We start from the raw sequence: 11,348 nt of genomic DNA, 5'->3' as shown, positions 1-11,348 counted from the left end.
TAGGCGGGCCGCCCGGTAGTGGTGGAAAACTGCCGATCAGATCGTCGCATGCCGCCCGCCGTGAAGGAATAGTTCTAACACAGGACATCGAGTGGTAGCGGCACCAGCTTTGTAAGAGCCCTCGTTGTTTCTTTGTTCCCCATACGAACTTCCGCCACGCGTACAAAGCCATCCGGGCCTTTGTGTACCTTGGTCACTCGTCCCATCGGCCATTTCGTTGGTGGGGTGAGCTCGTTTTTCACGAGCACGAGAGCGCCTTCTTCGAGGTTAGGACGCTGTGTCCGCCATTTTGGACGCTGGTGGAGTTGCGCAATATACTCCTTGCTCCATCTAAACCAAAATAAATCGCGAATACGCGTTATTAAGTGCCACCGAGAAATTGCCGAGGTATGAGGGGAAGGATCTCCGGGTTCGGGAACCGCGCACAGTGACTCCGATTACTAAGTGTGCGGGAGTGAGTGCCTCGAGGTCTGACGGGTCATCGGACAGTGGACATAGAGGACGTGAGTTGAGACAGGCTTCGATGCGACACATCAGCGTGGACGACTCTTCGAACGTCAGGATGTGTTCGCCGATGGAACGTCGCAGGTGGGTCTTTGCTGATTTTACCGCTGCCTCCCATAAACCCCCGAAGTGAGGAGCGTACGGGGGAATAAATTTCCACTCCGTCCCGTCGTTGGCCAGTTGTTCGGCTGTGTCCTTGTAGAACGCTGCGGCTGCTCGGAAACATCTCCCGATCTCCTGGTTCGATCCTCGGAACGTCGTGGCGTTGTCATTCAAAAGTTGAACGCAGCGACCACGACGAGCCACAAAGCGTTGAAACGCCGCGATGAAGGCGGAGGTTGTTAAATCGGAAACAACTTCTAGATGAACCGCCTTAGTGACCAGGCAGACGAAGACGGCCAGATATCTCTTCGTTGTCCTTTGTCCTCTCCCTTTGACAAGACGAAGCGTAATCGGCCCTGCGTAGTCGATGCCGCTTCGTGCAAATGCCCTCGCCGGGCGGAGTCTGCACGGAGGAATATCTCCCATCCGTTGTTGACCAGTGGTACCTCGCTGTCGAATGCACCGGAGGCAATGTCGGAGGATTTTTTTAATCAAGCTCCTTCCTCTGGGTATCCAATACTCCTGCATGAGAGTACAACGAGTTAAATCCAGTCCTCCATGGAGCGTTCCATGGCGATTGTTTGTCAACGATGATGGGGTGACGCTGATCCCTGGATAACGGGGCGTTAGAAAGCCGACCACCCACGCGCAAGACTCCTGTCTCGTCTAAAAACGGATGTAAAGCGTAAATTGACGAAGAAGTCAAAGGCGGTTTACCTGATTTCAGGCGCTTAATCTCCTCCACAAAGGTGTCAGCCTGGCTCAAGCGACACAGTAGAAGACGAGCCTCTTCGAGCTCCTGCGCTGACAAGAAACCACCTCGGCGAGAGGAAGAAGATCGACAGTTGTGGATATATCGTCGGAGGTATGCGGTGACCCTGACTAGGCGAGTGAAGGATGACCATCGCTCCAGTAGCTCGTTGGGCTCCATCCGAGTTGCGGAGAAGTGCAGCATAATGGATCGTTGTTCCGGTACGTCTCCAGGTATTGTTACTGACGACTTTTCCCAATGTTCAGGAGGATTCCTCAAAAAAGTGGGTCCGTACCACCATAATTGATTTCCCTCTAATTCGTTGTGGGACAGGCCTCTGGTCGCCAAATCTGCGGGGTTATTAGAAGTCCGCACATGCCTCCACTGCACCTCTGGGAGAAGACCATGGATCTCCGCGACTCGGTGGGCCACGAAAGGCTTCCACCGCGAAGCATGTCCTTGGAGCCACGCTAGAACGACAGCCGCATCTGTCCACGCATACAGCCGAACAGAGCGGGGTTGAAGACAGTTCCGAACGGCGGTGACGAGTCGCGCTAAGAGTTGTGCCCCGCTGCTACACGGTATTTCGCGGCTAGCTCGGTAACGGCCCGCGACCCCGCTTCGCTCGCGAATTCTCGATCGGCCCCTCTTGACCGTGCCCGCGACGATGACCGCCGCGGCGCCTCCGCGGATTCGCGAGCGCGTAGCACTACGGCACCCGATCCGAACCCGTTCGATATCGCTTTATTTTATTTGATAATTGGGCGCCAGACGCTTCTCAGCGTCGCGATAAAGAACTTAGACGCGAAACGAGACTCTATAGCGGGAAGATGGGAAAATCGTTTATGTCGATCTCGGAAAAACGCGGAAGATTCGAATCGGCGGCGGAACGGCTCGGTAGCTCAGTATCCGAACGCAATGGTAGAGTGGCGGGATTCTTTAAGGGTAAAGGAGCTAGACGCGGAGGCGGACGAGAGTACGTGATTCGGGGTAATTCGCGAGAAACCTCAAGTTAGCGGTATTTGTTAACAGCGGTGTTTTATTTAATATCTAAGTAACCTAGGCGTACAGTGTGATCCAGTATCGGGATTTGATTTAACCGTAACGCTCTCGGCGAGAGCGAAGGCCGAGATACGATCTCCGCGAGATTTTAACCACGGAAGCGAAATATGCAAGTTCCTAAGCGGAATACAATCTTTGATATTTCCTCGATTCCCGGAACGGTACGCGACGCAACTAATTTAACGGAAACGCAACGCAAATACTTAACCAAACACGACGCAATTATTCTAACGGAACGCAACGCGGCGAAACGCGACGAGACGCGACGGAACGCGACGAGACGCGACGGAACGCGACGAGACGCGACGTAACGCAATTATACTAAACGCAACGGAATCTAACGCACTTAGTTTTATACGAGACGCGATTTAATTCTACACGCGGAACGATTCTGTATCGGCGACCGTCTAGAGAGAGAAAGCGAGAAGTTACGCGACAAACACGAAATGTCCGGTACGACAAACATGCACTTTACGTTCTACTCCCGTACCAAGAGTTCGCGAAATCGAGACGTGGGAGGGTACAATATTGGCAAAGGCCTACTCGAGACGATACTTTAATTGTAGCTTACGCTGTACCATTCCCCGGTACAGGTTCGGTGATCCGGCCGAGTGGCGATTCGAGAGATCGAGGAGCGATCTCTCGACGACACGAAAAAGTCCGGACGTCGGGATCCGCGACCGTCCCGGACAGGGGCCCCCGGGTTTCTTTACCCTTCTAACTTAAGCTAATTTCCCTACGATACAAAGCCACTCCGGTCACACTTTGCAGAACCTGCCCGTGAATGGCAAGCCAGGTGGTCTACAACCCACGATATGACGATCTCGATTTCGCGCTCTTTTACAAATATAACACGGTAATGGAGGGGGCTTACCAAGGTGTCCAGACACTGGGCGGCAGAGCTCGGGATCTCGGTAATGTGCTTTTTCAAAACTTTACGTGAAACTTGGCAAGTGCCGAATACAGAATAAGGATCCGCGAGCCCTTGCGCCGGTATTAGGACACCTCGTGGCATACCCCCACCCTCTGCCGGAGTTTCCGAATTCTATCGAAGTCTTCTTCGGCAGGGCTTCTTCCGTCTCCGCAGCCTCTCTTCTTCTATCGTAGGGCCGGAGCGGGGAAGCGGCAGGGAATCGGCACTTTCCTTCGGCGTACGTCGGTATCGCGCTGGGTTCTCTCCTCTTCCTCCGCTGCCTCTCTTCGTCTATCGGAGGATCCGAGCGGGGTAGCGGCAGAGCAGCGGCGTTTTCCCTCGACGTACGTCGCTCCTTCGTTGACCGTGACGTCATTCTCCGGCGGTACATATGAAATAGTATGGCAGCAGAATTTGTTCTTACGATATTATACGCGCTTCGTTCTCTCTCTAGACGGTATCTGACGGCGACCTATGACCTGTCCGGTCTCCCGAGGAGGCTCCTTGTGACGGGTATAAAATACCACGTCACACCGCAAAGCTCGAGCCGAGGCACACTCTGCTGTTTCGTAGGTGCGACCTTCGTCTTACAGACCAGAAGATGTACGTCAGCGGCCGTATGCGAATGCGGAACTCGCAGGTAAATAGCGGCTGCGTACGCTCGTTCGGAAGCATCACAAAACGCGTGGAGCTCCAAGGCATCCTCGGATTCTGAGCCCGTCCAGCGAGGGATTTTCAAGGCCTCCAAACGCTCCAGATCACATCGAAAGTTAGCCCAGTTCGTGTCGATGGTCTTCGTTAACGGTTCGTCCCAGTCCAGAGCAGCAAGCCAGAGATCCTGGGTCAGCACCTTGGCCCGAATCAACACTGGAGCGAACCATCCCATGGGATCGAATAGACGGGCCGTTTCGGAGACGACCTCGCGCTTAGTCCAAGATGTCGTAGAGGTTTCCTCAACTGGTCGGTAGCTTCGCAACGTGAGTATGTCGGCCTTGGGATCCCATCGAAGTCCTAAAGCTCCTACAGTGTCATTGACCTGCAACAATTTCTCTGTAGAAAGATTGCCAAACATCGCAGTGTCGAAATTGACCGCCCACTTATCCAGAGGGAAACCGTCCGCCGTGAGAAGCTCCACCAGCTGGTGTCGGACTTCCTCTGCTTCTTGGACGTTATCCGCTCCAGCCAGGATATCGTCGACGTATGAGTGACATCGCAACTCTTCCGCTCCTCGTGGGAAACGTTCGCCCTCATCATCGGCGAGCTGCTGGAGAACCCGAAGAGCCAGAAAGGGTGCGGGGGTGGTTGCGTACGTGATTGTTGTAAGACGGAAGTCCCGCACTTCCTCGGTGGGTGATGGTCTCCATACAATGCGTTGCCAATCACGATCTTCGGGGTGTACTCGTATCTGACGGAACATTTTAACAATATCCGCAGAAAAAGCACATCGGAAAAGTCTCCAGCGTGTGAGGACCATCCATAACTCACTCTGCAGTTTGGGACCTGGCAACAAAACCGAATTAAGCGACGACCTACCCGTGGAAACACACGATGCATCGAAAACGACGCGAATCTTCGCATCGTCGCCATCTCCTTTCCATACGCCGTGGTGAGGTAAGTAACTGCAGCGTGGCGAAATCCTGGATGTCTCGGTGACCGGTTCCATGTGGCCCAATTTTAGGTACTCGTCGAGGAATGCAGCGTACCTCTCCCGGAGACGCGGGTCACGTTCTCGGCGCCGTTCCGATGCTAGCAGCATCCGGGTGGCTGTTACTCGTGTCACCCCTACATCTTCGGTCGGTTGAGAGGAAAATGGCAAACGTACCACATAGCGTCCCGTACCGTCCTTCGAGTGAGTGTTCGAAAAATGTTCCTTGCACTGGATCTCGGAGGGGTGCAAGGGCGCTGTCGTCGGAACGTTTTCGATCTCCCAGAAGCGCTGCAGCGAGGTATGTAGATCATCATCTCGACGGACGTGCAGGATCCTCGATTGATCTGATCTGGTCGTTGTAGACGAGGCTTGGACTGGTCCCAGCGGAGCCCAGCCAAAAGGAGTCCGCGCTAGCGGAGGAACACCTGGTGGACCCACGCGATTTTCCAGAAACAGGAATCCGCACACGTTAGCGCCCAGGAGAGCATCGACTCGAGATGGTACCCTGAAGTTCTCGTCAGCCAATGGGAATCCCTCGAGGTAGTCCCAACATGCGGAGTCCAGAGGCAGCGACGGTGTGTGGGAGGTCACTTTCCTGGTGACGAGAGCTTCCATCCGAATTTGAAATGCCGGATCCTTGTCGGAGGTAAGCCACACTCGCACTTCGTGATGAATCTCCCCCAGAGGCTGTGCGTCCAATCCCCTCAGAGTAACATGCACGGTCTTCCTTTTTAGTCGCAGTGTTTGAGCAAGACGTTCACTCACGAACGACGTTTCCGAACCAGGATCGAGCAGCGCACCGGTCGAAACACTGAGACCACTTGGTGAGGTCATACGCACTTGAGCGGTCGCGAGCAACACCTTGCTATGCGATCGCACGGCGTATGTGGACGCAGATGTCGAGGGTCCTGCAGGGCATCCCGAAGCGCCGATGGATGACGTCGTGTTGCGAAGGTAGGCATCGTGCAGTAACGTATGGTGAGTCCCTTGACAGGCCATGCACCGGTAAGATGATTTGCATGACTTCGTAGTATGTCCAGGGTTCAAACACGAGCTACAGAGCGCATGTGCATCCACGAAGTCTCTCCGCTCCAAGGGGTTGACAGCCTTGAACCGGGGGCAAAAACCCAGTTGATGAGGGCCCGAGCACTTTGGGCAGACGCGACCCATCTTCGACTTCGGCGTGGGCTCGTTGGCTACCTGCACTCCAAGGGCAGACCGCTCCCGGGGGGTGACAGTAGCCGGGCGTTTTTTATCCTTGACGGTGACAGATGGAGACGATCGATCCCGTTCTTGCGCGAAGCTGAGAGCGTGGACACGAGTTTCCAGGTACTTCTCCAAATCCTCGAAAGCTGGAACTCTCGTGGGATCATCCAACGAAGATTCCCAGGATATCCGCGTGGCCGTGTCGAGCTTCTCTGAGAGCAGGTGAAAGAACAGCTCGTTCCAATGATCCACCGGCCTGCCCAGGGCCTTCAGAGCAAGGCGCGAACCTCGAAATTCGTCAAGAATTCGTTTGAAGTCCTGAGGAGTTGCCTTGCTGATCGCCTTGCTGTGAATTAACCGACGAAGATGGGCAGCCGACAGCATGCGCGAGTTACCGAATCGACGTTCGAGTGATTCAAACGCACCTGCATAACAGCCTTCCATAGTTGGCGTGGCCTCCACCACCCTTGCAGCTTCGCCTCGCAACGCTCCCTTGAGGTATTGGAGCTTCTGAAGTTCCGACAGACGATCATTGTCGTGGATTAACGATCGGAACCGGTCGCGAAACGATTCCCATTCGAGCGTCTCTCCTGAGAAAGTCGGCAAAGTGATCGGCGGGAGTACCACTTCCGGGTATTTGTGTACTGCAGCTGACGAGCCCGAAGATGCACTGGTCCCATTGGCACGCTCTGCAGCGGCTATCAGAACGCTCAATTCTGAATAGCGAAGCACGAATTGCGCCTCCACTTGGTCGTAAACCCCTTTCGCGGTGTATTCGGTCGCCTTGGATTCCGGTAGACGCACAATTGCATCGTGATTGTTAGTAAACTTCTCCCAGTAAGAGTTGAGAAGGCGCTGTCGTGATTTCAAAACAGTGACAGTCAGGTTATCCTTCCCTAACTTGTCGGTGTTACGTTTGAAATTGTCGATGCGAGTAAACAAATCCGCTTGGCTTTGCAGCAACTCCGCCACAGCTGGAGCCATGGTAAACACACGCGAGGTAACGAAGAGTCAGAGAAAAAAAGGTCAACACACGGAGGATCGAGCCCGTAACCGTTCAACCGACACTGTTCAAATGAGTTCAAATGTTCGCAAAACGTTCACACAAAAATGTAATTAAACCACACAAATAAACTATTAACAAAACTTACACTAATCGAGTTTGGTTTGTTTAAAGCGTTCCGTTAAACCGGAGCAAGACCACTCACTTGCACTGCACTACACGTATCAAAACGGGTTGCGTGATATCAACGGATTTAACGGTCGCGAGTAGGACGACTCCGGAGGAAAATCGTCGGTGTTTAGATGGTCAGTTAATCGGGAATGCACCGGATATCGCCTATCCGGCTCGAAGGACCAAAAAATGTCTTGGATTTCCCTTGACTTTTAGGGTATAATCCGTTGACCGAGGTTTTCGAATTTTTGCGTGCACTTTCCGGGATTAAAAATAACCCTACCCGCGTTGTATCCATTGGCGACGTAGCACGCATAGACGGAAAGGCGGAACTTGGCCGGAAAAGCTAAACCGAAGAAATTCGGGGAAAAGAAATTAATCGCTCTTAAGCTGATAATCAAGAGTCGCGAGTTGCGGATGAACTGAACGCCTATTGTCAAAGGACAATAAGACCTCGCTTCCCCGCACCCCCCAGGCGACGAGCTACTCGATCCACCCGTGATACCTGAGGAGCACGGGGAAGGGGGCGACGACAGCCCAACCGTTTCGCTCGTCAGTTTATATTTTGAAATATACATATAAATCGGCTCGGACACCCTTATTTCAATTTCCCTCACCAAACTTACCCCCCACATCCTGAAACCCACCTCAAGTAAACAACTCTTCCTCCTGATCGAGCACAGACGTTACGTTCATCATCCAACATTCCAGAACTCCTCTCTTTCCATACTCGCACCCTTCTCCGCTCGCATATCTTACACTACAAACCCTAAACCTTTTATCTACTATCTTACCTCTATTTAATATTATACGAAAATACAAAATACATAAAATATATAAGATATATAAAAAATACTCTTCTGATAATATTTTTCCTTTAAAAATATATAAAAAACAATATAGAAAATAAACTTATTTACTAACATCTGAAACAGTCTTATACGCTCTAAATTGAGTTCATACTTTAACAGTCTTTTACTTCTAATACTGTTATACCTCTTATTTACTACTATTTTACCCGCACACGCACTTAAACCTATCCTTATTTCTATCTTACAATCTATTCCCAATTCCCCTCTCATACCGCAATACCCCTTCTTATTGTCCCTCTTTTTTTCTCCTTCTTTTTTTCCTTTTCCTATTGTACTCATCACATCCCTATGTCTCTCCTTAAGCTTATTGCGAAACGCTTCTTCCATTTTTCCTAAATCCCCCCTTCCAACTTCCACCAACACTTCTACCCCTCTTGCCACTACAACTTCATCCTTATCTTTATTCACAACACAATTTAACATGTCTCCTCTTCTGCACCTTCCATCTTCTTCTCCTTGTCCTCCTCTTCCTTCTTCTTGTCTTCATCTCTTATCACCTCTTCCTTTCGTTCTCCTACCTCTTTTTCTTCTCCATCCTCTGACATCTTTCTCCCTTGCTCATTCACCTTCCCTTGCAGATCGTCCCTCTTTTCTCTTGGCCTCCTCCAGCTTTCCCTGAGCATGACCTCCTCTATCTGTTCCTCCTCCTTCCTTTTTCTTAACTCCTCCCTCTCTCTTTCTGCTCTTCTCCGTAGTCTTTCTCTTGTCCTTGGATCAACTTCTATCTCAAAAGGGGGCGTAGTCACCGCATTCCAGTCTTCTTCATGGTCTGGTCTTACCGTTCTTCTCTATCTATATTTAATCGTCCTTACAATCTCGTGGAACTTCCCTTCAAGATTCTTTTCCCTCAGCATCTTCATAAATTCCTCCAGGATTTCATCCTCCTTCCTCTTCTCTAGCTCCGCCAACCATTCCCTATTCATCTGTTTCCCTCTCCTTGCTCTCCTCCTTTCCTTCTCCATCTCATCCTTGTTTAATGCCCACTCTAACCTTTCACAATCACAATCGCCCTCCGGCTCCTCTCCCACCATATACCGATCACGTGGAATCCTCCTCATAATCTGTATCTTACCCTCCCTTTTCAATTCCTCCGTCTTCTCCTTGCATTCTAGGCATATGAACCTATTCCCCATTATAATACCATCCACCTTCTCATTCAAACAGGCAGGCTTAAATCCTCTTTTAACCTGTCTCCAACCTTCTTCTTCTTTTCTTTCCTCCCCCTTATCCACACTTACTCCACTCACCTCCTGTCCCCAGTCTTCTTCCGCTTCTTCTCTCTGTTCTTCACCATTTCTTCTCATGACTTCGCTGTAGGTAGCCTTCTTTCCTTCCTCTCTTCCCATTCCTCCATTCCTGTCACCATATCTCTCCTGTTTTAATCTCTTTATTAGCTTAACCTCCCTTTGTATGGGAGCCTCCTTCGTTTCCCATGTTTCTCTTTTTTCTTTCACCGCTAATGCCGGAAAATCCCCATTGCTTCCCACGAACTAGTCCACTCCTCCCGTCCTGTCCAACTCCGGGTCCCCCGTTGATCTAGCCACTATGCCGCTTGCCGTCTCGAATTCCACGTTCTTGTAGGCCATTACCTTTTTAATGGCCGCCTCCTTCTGCCATACCCAACAGAGCCTAGCTAAAGACCCATGGCAACCCCCACAATTAACGCATTTCGGTCGATTCTCACATTGACCATGGAACCTCTCCCCACACGTCACACATTTTTTAAACTCTTCTTTACATTGGGCCTGATAATGGCCAAAACGCAAACACTTATAACATTGCTTCACTTGCTCGACATACGGTTCAATCCTAATCCCTACATGTCACTGACCTATTAATAGACGCGTGGGAAGCACGCTACCCTTAAAAGTTATTAATATCGTCCTTAGCGGTGTATAAACTACTTTCCCATGTGTAATGCGCCTTTTCTTCATCCTCTCCATATAGTACTGTCCTTGGCCCGGCATGGCTTCCTCTCTCAACTCTTCAATTGAGTCTTCCCACTCGTGGATCACACCTTTTCTAAAAGCCATTCTTCGTGGTAGAAACGCTTTTACTCCTCCTTCACCATTCCCATATCTTTTCAGCAAGTTATTCGCCTCTTCTTTCTTTTTCGTCGTAATCTCCGCCCTATTAAAAGCAATCATACGAATAGTATAGATTTTGACGCCTGCACCTTGCACCAACCTATATATTTTTATTAAATTGTTCCTCTTAGACAATTTACTATTATTACCATTCCTATTTCCTTGCACCTTATTCCTTAAAACTACGCATACGACATATTCATCCCATTTCACATCCTCTTCATTCAATTCCACCACCCATTCTCTATTCTCTCTCTCAATCCCCGACTTTCCATCTACGCCTTCCTTCGCCACGTGCGTTTCACCATTATTAATTTTCCCATTCTTTCTTACTTCTATTCTACCGTTATCCTTATTATTTACTAACTTACAACTGGTAGAAATGTTCTTAATACCTAAACTGTCCTCAACTAGGTCCTTGTTCACTTCGTCTTTGTCCTTACTCTTTACTCTCGCTTCACACAACTTACTCGTACCACGCTCTTGATCACAATGGCCGATTTCATCTGCGTCTTTCACTATTTCCCCACGCCCCCGCTTCATCTTCTCCGACGCCACCGTCGCCGACGTCTTCATTGCTGCCAACACAAACATAGGAACTTCACTGTGTTCTTCTAGTCCTTGTTCCTCATTGGTCCTCTCCTTCTCTTCTTCCATCACGTCACTTCCGCTCATCTCCCTAACCCTTTTCTTTTCTTTTACACCTTCTTCTTTCTGTAACTCCTCCTCTGTTTCCGATTTCTTGCTCCTCTTCTTACATTCCTCCATCTGCATTCTCTTCTCCTCCTTTCCTTCTCCCTCCTTTACTCCCTCATCCTCCTTTTCTCGTTCCTTAACAGACGCGCTCAACACCATCCTCAACGCATCCTCTTCCTCCGCCAAATATTCCAGCGCCCAGCTCCTTCTCAATTCCTTTAATACTTCTTTCTGGACTTCTCTGTCCTTCCCTTCTCTCACATACTCTACACCCCTTTCCTCCTTCTCTTCGTCTTCACTGCTCGTTACCTCTGCACATATCACTCTTTCGTT

At 50.4% G+C, this 11,348-nt stretch overlaps 1 protein-coding gene across 1 annotated transcript; it reads right to left on the bottom strand.

The window, feature by feature from the left end:
* Positions 1–1,718: 1,718 nt before the first annotated feature.
* Positions 1,719–7,170, bottom strand: LOC143266156 (uncharacterized). The gene is made up of 2 exons (XM_076541786.1): positions 3,857–7,170; positions 1,719–1,827 (listed from the first exon to the last, which is right to left on the bottom strand). Exons 1-2 carry the CDS (start codon positions 7,168–7,170, stop codon positions 1,719–1,721), a joined length of 3,423 nt encoding a protein of 1,140 aa, XP_076397901.1.
* Between the last annotated feature and the right edge of the window lie 4,178 nt (positions 7,171–11,348).

This window comes from Megachile rotundata, unplaced genomic scaffold, assembly GCF_050947335.1.
Source record: "Megachile rotundata isolate GNS110a unplaced genomic scaffold, iyMegRotu1 scaffold0057, whole genome shotgun sequence".
NCBI classification, from domain to species: Eukaryota; Metazoa; Arthropoda; class Insecta; order Hymenoptera; family Megachilidae; genus Megachile; species Megachile rotundata.
This window is presented reverse-complemented; position numbering and strand designations above follow the sequence as displayed.